Source organism: Hyaena hyaena, unplaced genomic scaffold (assembly GCF_003009895.1).
Source record: "Hyaena hyaena isolate Hyena2069 unplaced genomic scaffold, ASM300989v1 scaffold_192, whole genome shotgun sequence".
Classification (NCBI taxonomy): domain Eukaryota; kingdom Metazoa; phylum Chordata; class Mammalia; order Carnivora; family Hyaenidae; genus Hyaena; species Hyaena hyaena.
In genome coordinates, this window is record NW_024080825.1 from 2419646 (window position 1) to 2439110 (window position 19465).

Sequence of the window (19465 nt, forward strand, 5' to 3'; positions counted from 1 at the left end):
TGGCAGTCAGCACAGAGCCCGACGCGGGGCTCGAACCCACGAACCGTGAGATCATGACCTGAGCGAAAGTCGGACGCTTAACCGACTAAGCCACCCAGGCGCCCCATATACATTACATTCTTATAATCATGGTGCACATTCAGTTTGTGTCTGGTATTTTTCACTTAGTATATGATTTTTCACTTAGTATATCAGTAACATTTTCATATATCTACACAGGCTTTATAATACTTTAATGATTACATAATATTTAATATGGTGTATTAGATCATTTAATAAGCCATCCTTTCTCTTTCTCTACATATATATTGTATATATATATGCTATTCCATACATATATATATTTGTTTTGTTTTTGCTTTTTTCTACCTTAAATCATGCTTCAATGTATATTTTTGTGGATGGGCTATTTTAAATTAGCTTACATTGATTCTTTTAGCTACAAAAGTAATATATAGTCATCTTTGAAAATTTTGATGGTAAAATCAAGAGGGAAATATTTATAATTTCACCACCCAGAGAGGACTCTCATAAACATTTTGCTAAATCTTTTTCCAGCTCTTTTTTATGCATAATTTAAAAATAAATATTAGGGGAACCTGGGTGGCTTAGTCGGTTAAGCGTCCGGCTTTCGCTTGGGTCATGATCTCGCGGTTCGTGGGTTCGAGCCCCGCGTCGGGCTCTGTGCTGACTGCCAGCTCAGAGCCTGGAGCCTGTTTCAGTCTGTGACTCCCTCTCTCTCTGATCCTCCCCTGCTCGCGCTGTCTCTCTCTCTCTCCTAGAAATAAAGAAAACATTAAAGAAAACATTATAAAAATAAATATTAGATTATACTGTACATAATTTATAACCTGCTTTTCCCCACTTTAACTGTATATCAGCAACATCTTTTTGTGTCATTAGACACTTTTCTACAACCTTTTGTACCTCACATGAACAATTCTCTATTTTTGAATACGCATTTGTACCAATATTTTACTATTTCGGCTGAAACCGTGATGGCATTCCCCAGTCAAGTCTTTAGGCAGGTGTCTGATTCCAGTATTTCTTTAGGGGAAACTCCCACAACTGGAATTGTGGGGTCAGGAAATATGGATATGCCTGGGATAATTTCTAGGAGTGAAATTATGAGGTTCAAGTTTAGAAGTTCTTTAAGGCTCTTGACGTGTTGCTATTTTGCTCTTAAAAAAAAGCTTGCCTTAATTTTCAAACGTGGAATTTTAGTTGGGGAGGAGGGAAGAGTGCTTGTTGATCCTCCCAGAATCACTGGGTTATGGGGACCAGCCCTTGTCCATCCTCCCTTCCTCCTCTGCTCCCAGGCATTTCAGGATAATGGCAAAGATCAAAAGACTTGGATTCCAGCGGCTGTTTCCACGTTACTAAGTGACTCGGGCAAGTCACTTAGAGGTTTCTGAGGCCTCAGTTTCCCCATCTGTTAAGTGAGGTTAATTAGACCTACTCCGGCGTGTAGCATAGTTTTCTCAAAGGTGAAGAGGGATAGTAAATCAACTATGAGTCCCTGTTCTAAGCCGTGCATCTGTTCAGCCTCACAAGGAAACAATGGCGTTCAGTGCCCGGGTGATGGAGATATGGTGGCAGATCGTTATGAATCATTGGACGTCACCTCCCCGGCCATCACCAGCGGCAGGACGGGCAGGACTGCGCTCCCACTCCCTCTGGCCCCCACTGCCTGCCCCTCTAGGGCAAGGATGGTGGCCGGCCTACTGCTGTAGTAGCTCCAACAGCAGTGGTGGGATTCTTTAATCCACAACCCCTTCCTCCTGCAAACTCAGGCAGCCCCTGTGGGTTCCCATGACAACAGCACGCCTGGGAAAGACCAGCTTGGGGGGGTAGAAAACCCAGATTTTACTGTAAGAAAAAGTAGCCAGAAGCCACAGGCAGGGCAAGCTGAGACAGGGCTAGTGGCGCTGGGTCCTGAGGACACAGACCGCGCGGGTGTGAGCGCAGTCTCCGTGTAGGGCTATAGCTGACACGTTTGGCGCCCTTGCCATGGCCAGACCCCATCAAATGTGCTGTGTGTGTATACTGACTTGTTTGATCCTCCCGACTAACCTGTGAGGGGGGACCATTATTGTCCCTGTTTTACAGGTGACAAGGGCAGTAAAGTGAGGTTAAAAGCCGCCAGTGTGAACTGAGCGATTGTATGACGGACATCTAGGAAGTCATAACTCTCCTGTCTACAGCCTCTGGCGATCGTTAAAGGACAGCTTCCCTCTCTCCTCACAAAAGGGTTGCACGATAAAAATTATTATTCCTGTATCACCGACGAGGAACCCAAAGGTCAGGGAGGTTGAGGGCTGGGTCCCAAATCACACAGCTAGTAAGTAACAGAGCTGGGATTTGAACTCAGATCTGTCCGAACACAAAACCCATGGTGTTTCTTCTACAAAGGTGCCTAGAAGTAAATCTGCAACTTCCTATCTGCACATAGGTATTTGCCTGTGAGCCTGAAGAGGCAAGTCGTGGCTGTTTAATGTAGCGTTAGGGGTGTGTGGGGGGAGTGTTTCTGTGCCTTTAGCACTGTGCCAACGCTTTCCCAAGACACACACACACACGCACACACACACACGCACACGCACGCACACACACATGCATGTGCACACAAGCCCTGGCAGCCTGACGCCATCTTCCTCCCAGGCAGGAATGGGCCCGCCTACTCACAACGCACTTCCCAGGCAGGTGAGCCTGCCCACACCTGCTTGCCTCACCTGGGGGAGGCTGCCAGAAGGCACATCTCCCCACCCCAGCTCACTCTGTGTAACCAGGCCGGGGCTTCCCAAGGGAGGGAGAAACTTCCGGAGGTCTGGGAGGCCACTGGGACTTTGGGGGATGCTTCTTTCTAAATAGAACGAACGGGGAGCCTAAACTTCAGTGCTTGGAGCTTCAGTTGCTCCAAAGTTAGGGTAGGGAAGGTTCTGTCGTTCCAAAAGGAAGACTGTCCCTATTCTTCCAGTGTCCATTTTTTGCTTGATATATTCAACTACCTGTGCCCTGATTTAACTCTTTACTGGATGTGGCCTTTGATTTTTAAAACCTTTTAAATGTGTATTTATTTTTGACAGAGAAAGAGAGAGAGAGTTGAGGGAGGGGGGAAAGAGAGAGGGAGACACAGAATCCTAAGCAGGCTCCGGGGTCTGAGCTGTCAGCACAGAGCCTGACGCAGGGCTCAAACTCATGAACTGTGAGATCATGACCTGAATCCATGTTGGACACTTAACTGAGCCACCCAGGCGCCCCTGGCGCCTTTGTTTTTTTTTTTAATTTTTAAAGTTTATTTATTTATTTTCAGAGAGAATGGAAGCCTGGGAGGGTCAGAGAGAGAAAGTGAGGGAGTGTGGAGCCCAATGTGGGGCTCGAACCCATGAACCGTGAGATCATGACCTAAGGTGAAATCAAGAGTCAGATGCTTAACTGACTGAGGCACCCAGGTGCCCCTGATTTTTAAAAGTCCTGCAACAATCTCTGTGGTAAGTGCAGTGGCCTTCTTTCTGTCATTATATATCTTTAAGTTTTTTTTTTTTTTTTTAAGTTTATTTTGAGAGAGCGAGAGAGCATACGCAAGTGGAAGGGACAGAGAGAGATGGAGAGAGAGAGAGGGAGAATTCCAAGCAGGCTCCGCACTGCCAGTACAGAGCCCAACGCAGGGCTCAAACTCACAAACCATGAGACCATGACCTGAGCTGGTCAGCCGCTTAACACTCTAAGTCACCCAAGTGCTTCTATATTTCTAAGTTTTAAAAATTTAATTCCAGTATAATTAACCTACAGTGTTATTATCAATTTCAGGTGTACAATATAGTGATCCAGTGATTCTATACATTACTCAGTGCTCATCATGATAAGTGCACTTTTAATCCCCTTCATCTGGTTCACCTATCCCCCCACCTACCTCCCCTCTGGGAACTATCGGTTTATTTTCTATAGTTAAGAGCCTGGTTCTTGGTTTGTCTTTCTCTTTCTCTCTTTCTTTGTTTGTTTTGTTTCTTAACTTCCACATATGAATGAAATCATATGGTATTTGTCTCTCTCTGACTTATTTTGCTTAGCATTATACTCACTAGCTCCCTCCATGTTGTTGCAAATGGCAAGATTTCATTCTTTTTTTTAATCATGTCTTTTTTTTTTTTTTTAATTCTCAAGTTAGCTAACATACAGTGTAATCTTGGCTTCAGAAGTAGAATCTAGTGATTCATCACTTACATATAACACCCAGTGCTCATCCCTGCAAGTGCCCTCCTTAATGCCCATCACCCATTTTCCCCACCCTCCCCCCAGGATTTCACTCTTTTTTATGGCTTTTTAAATATTCCTTTATCCATTCATCTATCGATGAACACTTAGGTTGCTTCCATAATTTGGCAATTGCAAACAAGGCTGCAATAAGCATAGGGGTGCATGTATCCCTTTCAATTAGTATTTTTGTATTCTTTGGGTAAATACATAGTAATATAATTACTGGAACATGGGGTAGTTCTATTTTAAATTTTTTTGAGAAACCACCATACTATCTTTCACCGCGGCTGTACCAGCTTACATTCTCACCATCAGTGCACAAGGATTCCTTTTTCTCTGAATCCTCACCAACACTTGTTGTGTCTTATGTTTTATTTTTTTAAGGTTTATTTGTTTTGAGCGAGATAGAGAGCACGAGTGGTGGAGGGGAAGAGAGAGAGGGAGAGAGATCGAATCCCAAGCAGGATGTGCACTTCAGCGCGGAGCCCGCTGAGAGGCTCAAACACGTGAATCGTGAGATCGTGACCCGAGCTGAAGTTAAGAGTTGGATGCTTAACCGACTGAGCCACTCACGCACTCCTATATCCTGTGTTTTTGGTTTTAGCCTTTTTGACAGGTGTGAGGTGATATCTCATTGTGGTTTTGATTTGCACTTCCCTGATGATGGGAGATGTTGAGCATCTTTTCATGTATCTGCTAGCCATCTATATGTCTTCTTTGGAAAAAATGTCTGTTCCTGTTTTTTGCCCATTTTTAATTGGATCATTATTGGTTTTTGGGTGTTGAGTTGTAGAAGTTCTTTACATATTTTGGATACTAAACCTTTAAACCTTTGGATACTAAACCTTTAAAATATTTTTATGCTTATTTATTTTTTTAATGTTTATTTTTGAGAGAGCAAGCACATGCAGAAAAGGGGCAGGGAGAGAGGGAGAGAGAGAGAATCCCAAGTAGATTCTGCACTATCGGCTCACAGCCTGACTTGGGGCTCAATCCCATGAACACATAAGATCATGACATGAGCCTAAATCAAAAGTCTGACGCTCAGTGGACTGACTCACCCAGGTGCCCTTATTTGGGATATTAACCCTTTATCAGATATGCCATTTACAAATATCTCCTCCCATCCCATATGTTGTCTTTTAGTTTTGTTGATTGTTTCCTTCTCTGTGCAAAAGCTTTTTATTTTGATGAACTCCCAATAGTTTGATTTACTTTTGCTTTTATTTCCCTTGCCTCTGGAGACATGTCTAGAAAAATGTTGCTAAGGCCAATGTCAGAGATTACTGCCTATGCTCTCTTCTAGGACTTTTATGGTTTCAGGTTTCACATTGAGGTCTTTATTTTTTTTTTTAATGTTTTATTTATTTCTGAGAGAGAGGGAAAGGCAGCATGAGCAGGGGAGGGTCAGAGAGAGAGGGAGACAAAGAATTTGAAGCAGGCTCCAGGCTCTGAACTAGCTGTCAGCACAGAGCCTGATGTGGGGCTTGAACCCCACGACTGTGAGAGCATGACCCGAGCCGAAGTTGGACACTTAACCAACTGGGCCACCCAGGTGCCCCTCACACTGGGGTCTTTAATTCTATCATCCTATCTTATCTCTGAAAGACAATTCCATATTTTCATCTGGGACCTTACCTCAAAGTTCTTGAAGTAAAATTACTACATTTGCATAAGATTATTCATTGCACAGATATTGATCCTATGCCTTCCCCTTGAAAGACAGGGTATATATATGGGAAACAAAAGACATTTAGTTTCACCCCTTCCCCCCCTCTACAGAATCAAGGGAGGCAACAGAAGCCTGTTCTGCCAAGTGTACTTTTAGATAGCAGGCTAGATAAGGGGCAGAGATCTGAAGGCTTGTTTTATAGCAAGAAGTGTCTACATACTTTTCCACTGGAAGCAGAGTTAAGGTTCTTTCCCTACCTCCATCAGCCTGACCATTTGCCTCTATGCAGTTCCCCTCTAAAGCACCCACAGGACAATATTGGGGACGACCTGGAAACCAGCCTAAGTGGCTTTAAAAATTTTTTTTAATGTTTAATTTATTTTTGAGAGAGAGAGAGAGAAAGAGACAGAGCACGAGTGGGAGAGGGATGGGGGGCACAGAATACACGAAACAGGCTCCAGGCTCTGAGAAGTCAGCACAGAACCTGATGCGGGACTCGAACTTGTGAACCAGCAGATCATGACCTGAGCTGAAGTGGGACCCTTAAGGGACTGAGCCACCCAGGCGCCCCCTAAGTGCTTTCCTGCACAGAGGGCAGACGCTGCCCTGCTTAGGCATGAACCCCATTTCTGTTCCATGCCAAACTGCCAAGGGTGGGAATAGAAGATTTAGCACACTACAGCCAGCTCCCAGTATCTTGCTTGTGTAGAAACTAGCCGTGAAGCCTTTTTTAGAGGACCTCCACATCCATTCACAGGACAGCATGGACTCCAAGGTGTAGTGGGCAAGGGGGAGAGAGCGGGGGACTATGGCCGAATTATGTCAGTATCGTGTGTGCTGTTTTCCTCTGGTGGAGTGGGGGGGGGGGGAGACAGTCTGTGCTGAGTACTGCGTGCCTGAGCATACCTCCTGCCTAACCACAGCCCCCTGCAGGCTGGCCCAGGCATGCGGTGGGCATTTAGTAAGTGCACACTAGAGCTGCTGGCGATGCTGATGGAATGGCGGCACAGCACTCAGTCTGCAAAGTCCAGACTTCTGTCTCTCCCGCCCCCTGGGAATTTCATAAATAAATCCCTGGACCTGTTCCAAGAAGAATTTCAAGGCTTCTGTGTGTGTGTGTGTTTCCAGAAACACAACAATTTTACATGCTGCATGGTGTGCAAACTCCTAAGCAATTCCTGGGGACGGATGGGGGCCCGGCTCGGCAACAAGGACGTGGAGCTGGAGTGGGGCCGGGTCAGCAGGTCCGCCCGGACGTCAGCAGTTCCCCAGCAGGCAGACGGGAGCGGAGTCTCTGCAGCTGGCTCCTCTAACCTGGCTCGCAGACGCCCGGTCGGCCCCAGGTTCAGGTTGCCCAGCCCCCTCCCCCACTCTTTGGCTTTGGCAGTATTCTCCACCAGGTTTTTGCAAAGTGCTGGGGTCTTAAAATAGCATAAAGACACACACACACACACACACACACACACACACACACACTCTAGACTATAGTGTCAATTCCCATACCACAGAATGAGTAGAAAGGAGACAGAGTGGAGGGTAGAGAACTCCAGGGCAGCTTCCTGAGCAGAGAGCAGTGTTAGTTGAGGTCAGGCAGGAGACGGGGTGGTCGTCTAGTGTGAGGAGTGGGCCGAAGGAACAGGGAGGAGAAGATAAGACAGAGCCCATGTCTCTGTCGGGGGGCCGGGGGGGAGCGGTGTGTGTGCAAGCGCCTCTGTGTGTGGTGGGGGGCGGTGTGTGTGTGCGTGCGCAAGCAAGTGTGCATGTCTGGGATCATGAAACCAGAGGCTGTATTGGTGTGACCAGTTTGGGGACGAGACTCTGGATTTCTCTCCTGAACTATCGACTTCTGTAGAGCAAGAACTAAGACCTTCATCCTAACCATTCCCAAGGCTTAGCCCAGTGCCTGGCACATAGGCACTCAACACGTGTTCCCAGGATAAATATATGATGGATAGATGAGTGAATTTGCTAGAACATAACATGATAGTAATAAAGATAGCCTAACTGCAGATGGCAAAATGGGTCCCCCAAAGTTAGAAGGTCCAATCAATCAGGGAATATATACTAAACATCGGGAGGGAAGGGGAGGGGGTGGGGTTAATGGTCTGTCTGGGGAAGGAGAGAGGAACACACCCAGGAAGGGAAAGGCTTCTGGAGGAGTCAGGCCCTGAGCTCATTCTGAAACATGGATACAATTCCTTGAGCTGGTGGTCTAGCTAAGGCTTGCAGGCTACAAGGACCAGCACACTCAAACCAATGGAAGTGAAAAGAGAATTTCCTGGAAAGACATGGGAATCTGAGAGAAACTGGGAGTGGAAAATACAGCCAGATCTCATGGGATCTGAGAAGACACCGGGCTGGGTATGTGTTTGAGTGGGTGAGTCTGGAGGGCGTGTATGCACATGCACACACCCACAGGCACATTTTAGTAATTCCCCTCTCTCTCTCTCTCTCCCTGCCTCTGCTCCACTCCACTCTCCTCTCCGGGCCTACCCTGATGCCTCATGGCCAAGGGTACTACTCTGTAGTTCCAGCCACCATATAAATAACTCAGTTACTCCTTAGTTCAAATGCCCACCAGAGAGAAATTAAGTAGCTCAACCAGCCTACTTAATCGCTTTTCCACGGTTCAGATGCCCAACCCTGGTGCAATCATCCGTGGACACAGGGCAGACCATGTATTCACCCAGGAGAAGGAAGCATTGATTCTCATAATCCAGATGGAAAAGAGGGATCAAGGGCTGTCTAGGCTGGGAGGGGGGGTGGTGGTGGTGAGGATATGAGTAGGATTTGGTGTGTGCGTGGGTGGTGGTGGTGGAGTGTGTGTACGTAAGATGGGGAAAGAGAGAGGGAGAGAGAAACCAGGACAATAGGAGAGCTGTCAGGGTGGGGATTAATTCGATGAGTGACCTTGGGCAGGTTATTTAACCCCTCTATGCCTCAGTTCCTCATCTCTACAATGGAGAGCTTGTGAAGACTGAATACTCCACATGAAGCTCTGGGGGCACCTGGCTGCCTCAGTTGGTGGAGCATGTGACTCTTGATCTTGGGACCGTGAGTTTGAGCCCCATGTTGGGTGTAGAGATTACTAAAATAAATAAATAAACTTAAAAAACAAATTATCCATATAAACCTCTTAGAAGAGTAAGTGGTCGCTTTCTAGTGCTCCACTTTTAAGTAAGTCTGGATGGATATTAAGTTCTCCTCCTGTAGAGGGCTTAACTGCCAGTTTGGGTTCCATCCTGGACAAGTCATTTTATCTTCTCTGAGCCTCAGCTTCTCCATCTGTAAAATGAGATCGGACTAAAATAATTTCTAAAATCTCCTCCAGATTTAGAATGTCATGGGTTTGGCTTCATGTTTTGGGCAAGAGGGAGTCTGTATGCTGTCAAGAAGGGAGATGACAAAGTGCAAGGGGCTCTCTTGGACACGGATGTGCAGCGGTGTGCCTGGTGACCACAGGTGGCCAGACGGCAGAGAGGTTGTAGCACTAGCAGTACCAGAGATGTGTGGTGTGAGGCTCTGGACTGGAGCCTCATTAAGGGAGTGGAGAAGAGGGGGCCAGACAGGCAAAAGCTCACAGGTTCACAACAAAAGGAGAGTGACCAGGAGAGCCATCCTGCTTGGCCATTGGGCATGCTCGCGTAGAAATTGAAGCATGAATCATCAAGGCTGAGGGCACCAGGCCTGTTTACCAAGGAGGCACTGGAGCGGAGCAAGGTCAGTGTGAGGGTTAAAGAAAAAATTCTAAAATCATGCAATGGCCTCTGGAGCAGCGAGTGAGAAAAGCTAGGGGAGGGATTCCCTCAAGTACACCAGAGGTCAGGATCATCCTATGGGACCACTACACATGGCTGATGGCATTGGGTCCCTGATGTTGTCTGGGGCTTTCAGGCTGGCCCCTCCGGCCAGCCTCTCATCATCACCCACTAGCCATATCACATTCAGGTACCTTCCATTCCTACACAGCCCTCCCTCTGCTTCTCTCAACTCTCTATCCCATCTGTTCACCTAATAGTACCTTTCATCCTACTCCTCACCCTTCATCCTCCAAATGTCCTCCCTTCTGCCCACCTAGGACTGCTAAGTATTTCCAGAGGAAACTACCAAAGCTCGTTATGACCACAGTTTTAGGTTCTGAAACCTTGGCTGGGCCCCAGTGGCACTCTGGTGATCTCTTTCTGCTTTTCCAAGTCCCTGCACGCCACTCTCATTCTCCACAGTGGCTTTTACAAATGCTCACCACCCTCTTCAAGCACAGCCACCATCATATGCCATCCTGCCTCCTGACCATATTATACCACAACAGAGGGCCATGACTGCAACCTGACTGAGAACACTCAGGTGGCCCTCTCATGCCTATAAACTCCCTTGGTTCACCTCCTTCCTCTAGCCTCTGGCCAAGGCTACTTCCTGTACTTCTGGGTCTTGATCCTGTGTTCCCCATCCACTGTGGGTTCTGGCTCCATCACTTACTCCTTCTTCTTCCTGTATCTTTGAACTCATCTTGGCTCCTTTACCACAGTCTAAGTTGTAATCTCTCCCTTCTTACTAAACCAACAAAACACAGCAAACACTCCTGTGACCTTGTGTATCCTTCTGGAAATCTCCTTTTCTCTCTCTTGTCCAGACTGGAAATCTGTGTCTTTACATTGGATTATTTAGCCCATTCACATTTATTGTAATCATGGATATATTTGAATTTATTCTCACCATTTTGTTTATGCTTTCTATTCATCCTACCTTAATATTAATTTTTTGCTTTCCTTTCTTGCATCCTTTTCAATTGATTATTTTTTCTCATTCTATTTTCTTCCTCTCTTAATCTGGAAGTTGTATAATCTGTTTCTCTTCTATTAGCAAATATCTGACAATTAATAAAGTACTCATGAATTCATATATAACTTCTACATTTTTTATTTAGCCTTCATTTTTTAAAGACATTTTCTATGAGTACAGTAGCCTCCCAATCCATGGTTTTGCTTTCCACAGTGTTAGCTACTTGTGGTCAGCCGTGGTTCAGAAGCAAGCAATCCTCCTGACATATTGTTAGGAAGTCAATAGTAGCCTAACACTGCATTACAATGCCTACACCTTGCACCTCATTCATCTCATCTTGGAGGCATTTTATTACCTCACATCATAAGGAGAAAGGTGAGTACAGTCCAAAAGGATATTTTGAGATACCACATTTACATAAATTTTATTACAGTATATTTTTATAATTGCTTTATTTTGTTGTTGGTTATTGTTGTTACTCCCTTATGGTGCTTAATTTATAAGTTAAACTTTATCATAGATATGTATGTACGTATAGGAAAAAACATAGTATATAAAGGGTTTGGTACTATCTACAGTTTCAGGTATCCTGTGGACAGGGGAACTATTATATACAATTCCAAGTTGACTGCTATTTTTCTCTTGGCCCTATTTAGTTGCTTTTGGATTTTTGACCTCAGAGCTTATATTTCTTGGAATTTTGTCTGTGAGAATTTGTTGTAGCTTGAGTTGAAGGTGAGTTCTTCTAGAGATGATCTGCTCTTCTTTCTTCCAGGCACTATCAGGAGGTACTACCAGCACAGGACTCCTTGAATCCAAATAGTGTGCAGTTTTTCACATCATCCAGGTAGGGAGAATTTGGAATGAAATGAAATTATGCAGGCCAGATTGTGGTTGTGAATTCTCACGGAAGATTTTCCCCATTCTCACTCAGAGCCAAAGTTAAAGACCAACAATTTTCCTTGCCTATCTCCTGGGGGAGTGAATTATTTCTAGTTCATCCTTCAGCCTAGTATATTATTACCCGTTGTGGGTCACATTTGTGCAGATAGTTGCTTATTAGTCTCCTTACCTTGGGCAGGCTTGGGCTTTGTTTTCTCTTTCCTATATCCTGCTTACCTTTGAAAACCAAAGTTCAAGTTCACCTGGTATGTAAATCCTCTCAAGATGAAAGCCAGCTTTGCTGCTCTGCTTTCCTCTTTTGTTCCTTCGTTCTTGACTTGAGTATTCTTAACTTTCTTGGTAGTTTACTAAGCATTTTGAGTTGCTTCTTTAGCAGAAGATTTGCTCAGGGAAACTGGCCCATCATTCTGAAGGAAATCCAAACCTCCCTCTCCCGTTATGAACAGATGACAGTCTTTCTAAGCCTTCACTTGTGCTTCACTTGTAGCCCCCTGAGGTTGGGCCTCTACCCCATCTGAGTCCCACTGAACCTGCTCAGGTAAGCATCACCACTGGGCTTCAAGTCAAATTTTAGACACTCTTTGTTCCTCATCCTACTTTACCTTTTCTCAACGTTGGAAACCACTGATCTAAGAGTGCCTGGGTGGCTAAGTTGGTTAAGCATCCAACTCTGGCTCAGGTCATGATCTCACAGTTCATAAGTTCAAGGCCCGCATCAGGCTCTGTGCTGACAGCTGAGAGCCTGGAGCCTGCTTCTGATTCTGTGTCTCCCTCTCTCTCTCTGCCCCTTCCCAGCTCATTCTCGCTCTCCCTCCCTCTCTCTCTCTCTCTCTTTCTCTCTCCCTCAAAGATAAATTAAAAAATTAAAGGAAACAAAAGAAACCACTAATCTCTTGAAGCCCTATCCTGCCTTGGTTTCCATGAGTCTATTCTTTCCAGGTTCTTTTCCTATTTCTCTGACTGTTCCTTCTCTGTCTCCTCTTTCCAACCAGAGTTGCTGTACTTCCAGCAATACCCCTGAACTATTTGAACAATTATGATATGCTTCCAAATCCATATCTCCATGGCTCCAGGTACCTACAGGTGGCCCTTCAAACTCAGTATGCCTCATGGGGCGCCCATCTTTCTCTCAGACCTGCTTTTACTAATCTGCTGAATGGAGCCACCAAATATCCAGTCGACCAAGCCAGATTATCCTGGAAGCACATAGGCCTTCCCCACTTCCTTTCTCTTCCTCACTTCCCACATCCAATCAATCTTATAGTTTCTGCCTCTTTTAAATTTCTTGAACCTGTATTTCTTTCTTCTTCTTCTTCTTTTTTTTTTTTAAGATTGTATTTTTAAGTGGATGCGGGTAGCCCAGTTAGTTAGACAGCTGACTCTTGATTTTGATTCAGGTCATGATTTCATGATTCATGAGATCCAGCCCTGTGTTGGGTTCTGTGCTGACAGCATGGAGCCTGCTTGGGATTCTCTCTCTCCCTCTCTCTCTGTCCCCTCTTCTGCTTGCGTGCTCTCTCTCTCTCTGTCTCTGTGTCTCTCACAATACATAAATAAACATTTTTAAAAAAGATTTTATTTTTTTTTTAATTTCTAGGAGAGAGAGAGACAGCGTGAGCAGGGGAGGGTCAGAGAGAGAGGGAGACACAGAATCAAAAACAGGCTCCAGGCTCTGAGCTGTCAGTCAGCACAGAGCCCGACGCGGGGCTCGAACCCACGAACCACGAGATCATGACCTAAGCGAAAGTAGGACGCTCAACCGACTAAGCCACCCAGGCACCCCAGAAAAGATTTTATTTTTAAGTAGGGCTTGAACTCACAACCCAAAGATCAAGAGTTGCATGTTCCACCAACTGACCCAACCAGGTGCCCCTACATTTATTTCCCATGCCCAGTGCTGCTGCCTAAAGACAGGTCCTCCTCCTATCTTGTCAGGACTACTGGAATTGCCTCCCCTTGGGTTTTCCTTACCACCAGCCTTGCCTTCCTCCAACCATCAGCACAAAGTTCAAGTTCATTTGGTTCAGCAAAGTGGTCTTTCTAAAGCACAAATATGATTTTAAAAACCCATCTACTTAGAACCCTGACAAGAAAACTGGAGAAAAGTATATTTCCAAGTGTACCTCCACACCTGTCCAGTTCGTCAACATTACCTTTCAGCTCCATCACCAGCTCCCTTCACCTTGCACCCTCTGGGTGTGCCGCCATGCTGCTCATGGTTCCCCTAAGTGCCAGGCAGTTTTACTTCAGTATCATGCTTACACTGCTCTCTCTGTGGGGAACAAGCTCCTGCTTTCCCTTGCCCCACACATGCCTGTCTATCTAGGGAACACTCACTCATCTTCCAAGAGTCAACTGTAGCATGGCCTCTCTGTGAAACCCTTCCCACCTATCTCCTCCCCTTGTTCCTGCAGAGTTGAATCATCGATACCCTCCCGAGTGCCTCCACTGCCCCTTTACTGGTGTGTGTTATAGCATATATAACATGTTGTTGCCTTTTTAAAAATGCTCATCCCTATTATTGTAAATTCCATGAAGGCAAGGACCACGACTTCTCTAAGTTTACATGTTGCACCTGGAAGACCATAGGTGCTCCATGCGTGCTTGTAGAATGGATGGATGAAGATGAGCTATTACCTTCTCAAGGTTAATGACCCTGCCGTCCACCAAGGCAAACTATGCCAAATCTCCTAAGACGGCAATGTCTTGGTGCGTTGTGACTAAGATGGTAGCTGTAACACTGTATGGTCTAATCAGGGGAAGCTGGTGAGCTACAGGGAACCCCATGACAAAGTGCAGAGCCAGGGCAGACAGGGAGTTTATAGACTGTAATGTGGGTCCAGTCCTAAGGTTAGGGACGTTTACTGAAATGGACACTTTGCTGAAGCTTTGAGGGACGGTCAGAGAGCTGATCTGTGGATGGGACACCTGCTCGGCTCAGGACTTAAAAGGGAAGGTAGGCGCATCATTTAGGAAAGCTCTGATTTGAGGAGGTGTGTCAAATTCTCAGGAATAGGGTGTGAATGATGTAACCCGTCCCACACCCCATCCAGTCTGATTTCCCCACCTTCAGCTGGCTCCTGGAGACCAGTCCCTGGGAAAGCATGAGATGCTACTGGTCCTGAAGGAACACAGGACAAATAGGCTGTGGCTTCAACGCTTAATTATACGTGAGCTTGGGCAAGGTGCTTACCTTCCCTAGCTCTCAGTTGCCTCGCCTGTAAATTGCACACACACTGACATGCCTCAACCACTTCACAGGATTGCAGTAAAGGTCAAATCATCATCATCACCATCGATATTCTTTTTATATCACTTCCTATGTGTCAGAGGCTAAGTGCTTCACATATAATGTCCTCACAACATCTCTGTGACATAGAACTAGAATCAGCTCCATTTGACCGATGAGAGAATCAAGGTTTGGGGAGATCAAATATCTTGCTCAAAGTCCAATGGCTCTCAAGTGAGATGGTGGAGCTGGCTTTTGGGCTGTTGCCCCAGCTTTCTGGTTCCCCGGGCTGTGTATTCAGGTATAAAGCTGACCCTGCTGTCTAGGAGGAAAGCCACAGGTCCCTCCTGGGTTTTGCAGCCACGGTGGCAGCACTTAGCAAGGTTTTGGGGAAGCACAGTTCCTTCTCCTCAGCCTCAGAAATGTGCTCCGGAGGGGTTAGTTTTCTCTCCTCAGCTGCAGGGTTTGGGGAGCGTAACTGTATTGAATAGTGTCCGCCCCCAGATTCATGTCCACCCAGAACCTGTGATCGTATTTGGAAGTAGGATCTTTGCAGATGTAATCAAGTTAAAATTACTTGAACTCATCCTGGATTGGGGCTGGCCCAGATCCAATGACTGGTGTCTTTATAGGAAGAGAGAAATTTGGACACAGACATACAGACACGAAGAGAAGATGGCCATGTGAAGGGGGAGGCAGAGAATGAAATTATGCGTCCACAAGCCAAGGAACATCAAGGATTCTGGGAGCCACCAGAAGCCAGAAGAGACATGGAAGGATTCTTCCCTAGAGGCTTGAGAGAGAGAGAGAGAGAGAGAGAGAGAGAGAGAGAGAATGGGCCTGCTGACACCTGGTTTCAGATTTCTAGCCTTCCAGAACTGAGAGAGAATAAATTTTCTGTTATTTTAAGCCACCCAGTTTGTGGTACTTTGTTAAGGCAGGCTTAGGAGATGAACACAGTCACCCAGGGCTGTGCACATCACAGCTGGGGCCCCTAAGCATGGGTGGAGCAGGGTTTGAGAGACCAGTTAGATGGACTGGGGTGTGTGTGCCCATTTTGGGGTGATGAGGGAGAGCGGTGTAAAAATAAGGTGTTTACTCATCTAGCCGCTGACCCACTTGTAGACAGTGTCTCTGCGTAACTTTGCACGTGTGTGTTTGCATGTGAGCTGTGTCTGGGGGTGTGGCGGCTGTCTTGGTTTTTCTCTGGATGTGAGGAGGGGCATTCTTCAGACTGGTGACAGCTTAAAAGATACGGATTCCATTTGGGAAACTCTGTCCCTACCTCCAGTCATTCTCTTCACCCCTAGGTCTCAGATGGCGACAAACTGCACTAGAGACATTAAGAAATTTGCCCAAGCTTTCATGCCAGTTAGCTAGAAGAGGAGAATTCAGATCCAGAACTCTGGTTCCAAAGACCCTGCCTTCTTCGTGAGTTCAAACTCTTTCTCAAGCTAAAGAAAGCTCTTTCCACAAAGATATGGGTGATTCAGTTTGCCTTCTGTAAGCACTTCTTTCTAAATTTGAAATTAACACCTGTTTTTTTTTAAATTTTTAATGTTTATTTATTTTTTAGAGAGAGAGAGACGACAGAGTGCGAGTAGGGGAAGGGGGAGAGAGAGAGAGAGAGAGAGAGAATCCCAAGCAGGCTCCAGGCTCTGGGCTGTCAGCACAGAGCCCACCAAGAGGCTCGAACTCACAAACCACGAGATCACGGCCTGAGCCAAAGTCAGATGCTCAACCAACTGAGCCACCCAGGCGCCCCAACACTTGTTTGTTTTTTTGTTTTATTTTCTTTATTTTTTTAATAGTTTATTGTCAAGTTGATTTCCATACAACCCCCAGTGCTCATCCCCACAGTGCCCTCCTCCATGCCCATCTCTCCCCTCCCCTCCCCCCAACACTTGTTTATTTGTAAAATACTTAGAAAATATTGAAATGTTTCCAGAAAAAGGGAAAAAAATATTCTGGCAATACCTACTGATACCAGGTAATTCCTTTCCAGTCCTTTTTCTGTATAGTATATACTACCAACAAGCCCAGAATAATGCTGTAAATAGTTTGGTATTTTGTTTGCTCGTTTAACATTATCTCACAAGCATCTCACCTTATTTTTCTAATTTTCTAATTACTAAATAATGCTCCATCATATCGATGGGCCACCATTTGTCTTCTATTATTGCCTACTTAAGTTTCCAGCTTTTTACAATGATAAACATGCAACTGTTAACATTTTTCATACATATTTGTCCTCATCTCTATCACTGCTTGAGGACAGATAAGGAATAACAGCAGTCCATTGGTATGGATATTTTAGGGCGTTTGATACATAATGTCAAACCCAAAAGGGTTCTATCAAGTGAGGGTTCTACCTCCGGGCAGCATGGGAGTGCCTCCCGAAGTACCCTCACCCGGACTGAGCGCTGGCATTAAGAACCTGGCTCTGTTCCACCAAGGGGCACCCCAGGCTGCGATCACACAGGTTGCCTGCGTCCGGCGGTTGGCAGGCGGCCGCGCAGGACAGGGAGCCCAGCCAGAGGCAGGTTGCGAGGACCCCGGCAGGACGTGGGACGTGATGGGTGCTCGAGGCTAGGCAGTGGGGATGGAGGGTGCCGGAACACGCACGCGACTCGTAGAACATTCGATGCGGGGGAGGGGGCCGGTGCTGATTACTGCACGTTGGGCGGGGCGCAGACCCGGGTGGAGGCCGCGTGTCAGGCGCGGGCCTCTCCGCGGAGCGCTCCGCACCCACCCGTGAGGTGGCCGAGGCGCGAGCCCCTCCCACCCCTTTAACAGGGACACTCCCCTTTAAGGCGGGCGCCCGCGCGCACCCGGCCCCGCCCTTCGGGGGCGCGCGCGGCGGCCGCGGCGCCGGCTCGGCCGGGAGCGCACGTGCCGGCGCCGGGCGGAGGAGAGGGAGGCGGGAGCGGGGCCGAGGGAGGAGGGGAGGCGCCGGGGGCGCGCGCGCGCGCGCTGGGCGCTGCTGGGCTGCGGCGGCGGCGGCGGCGGCGGCGGCGGCGGTTACTATGGCGGAGTCGGCCGGAGCCTCCTCCTTTTTCCCCCTTGTCGTCCTCCTGCTCGCCGGCAGCGGCGGGTCCGGGCCCCGGGGGATCCAGGGTGAGTCCCGGGCCGGGGGGCGGGGGCCGGGATGGAGAAGGCCGGGCGAGGGCGAGGCCTCGCGCGGCGGCCCCTGGCTACAGCGCGCCCCCTCCCCATGCGCACAATATGGCCGGGTGGGGGGCGCGGAGGAGTCGGGGTGACCCTCGGTCGGCGTCCCCAGACCCCCGAGGCGCGGCTGCCCTGCCGGGACCGAGCTCACGCGGGGCCCCTGGGGACCCGAGCCCTCTTCCAGGCGGAACTAGATTCGGGGAGCTCTCGGGGTCGCGCTCCCAGCACCCCCTTGTTCCATAGAGGGGAGTGCGGGAACCCTTCCCTAAGATTTGGAGATCCGCTCTTCTGCCTCTTTGCATGTCCAGGGGCGGGGGTCTTCATTCCCTCCCTCCAGATGCTCTTGGGGGGCGTCTTTTCTCCCGCCAAGATTGAGGGGCTCGGGCGATGGATCTTTGCTTCCCCGAGGTACCCTGATGGTGCGAGCCCTCGCGCACCTCAGATGACAGGGGAAGGGGTCTCTAACCGTTCCTTCAGGACCTGCACTTGGGGTGTCTCTTCCCCTCCCTCGTCTCCCTCCCTAATGTGCTGGGAAAGGGAGTCACATTTCCCCTACGCGCAGCCCCTTTGAGTTCAGTGGGGCCAAACCCCCCACATACACATGCCCTGTGGAAGCCGTTTGGAGGAAGAGACACCAACAGGCCCCTAAACGTTTTTGTAGCTTGGCTTTGGAATCTCTCTAACCCTAGGAAACCTAGTTCCCGAACGGTTAATCTGCATCTCGGTGTATTTGCTTTCCACCTCGCCTCCCCCACCCCACCCCAGGGGGCCCATTCAGTTAATCACTTTGTGGATGCCTTTCAGGTGAAATCCTAGAACCTACCTCCAACCCCCAAGATTATTTAAAGATCCCACCCCTGGACCGACTCTGGCCCTTGGTCAGTACTTATTTACCTTCCCACACAATCCCTTTTCCCAGCCCTGCCCCCCACGCACTCCCCTACCCTCACACACCCCTTACCTTCCAACCCCCACAGCCTTCTGCTCCTTGATACCACCCCCACCCTTCCCACTCTAGAGGTGGGTACCTTTTCTCTGGGACACTGAGCTGGGTGTGTTGTTTATGAGGCTTTGGGGGCTGAGAAGAGCAGATGACACCCTAGAAGATTTCATCTAAGAGACTCGTCTTAAATGTGTTTTGGCCTTGGGGTCGCAGTCGAAGGTTATATTTGGCAGTTATATCAAAGTGATTATTGACCCACAGATGGATCTGGGAGAGACGATCAGGATTGTATTCGCTCCCGATATACAAAGCCTGTGCTTTGACTTCTCAGCAGCCCCTAACCTTCCAGCTATGGGAGATCAAGTGTGTGTACCGGGGCTCTCCTCTCTACTAAAAATAATGATTCTCAGGTGGGTTCAGGCATCTTTAATAAACCAGACGAACAAGAAAAGACATCATCCTACTTTGGAGTCTCAAAAACAAGTTCATTATCTCCAGCTTTGATATTTGTTCCCAG

At 47.6% G+C, this 19465-nt stretch overlaps 1 protein-coding gene across 2 annotated transcripts in view; it reads left to right on the plus strand.

Moving 5' to 3' along the window:
* Positions 1 to 17829: 17829 nt before the first annotated feature.
* ACVR1B (activin A receptor type 1B) overlaps positions 17830 to 19465 on the plus strand; it is a 32299-nt gene continuing 30663 nt past the window's right edge. For both annotated transcript variants that reach the window (XM_039241467.1, XM_039241466.1), the window contains exon 1: positions 17830 to 17954. In XM_039241467.1, coding sequence (XP_039097398.1) covers positions 17864 to 17954 — 91 coding nt within the window. In that variant the 5' untranslated portion in view covers positions 17830 to 17863. The remainder of the gene's footprint in view (positions 17955 to 19465) is intronic.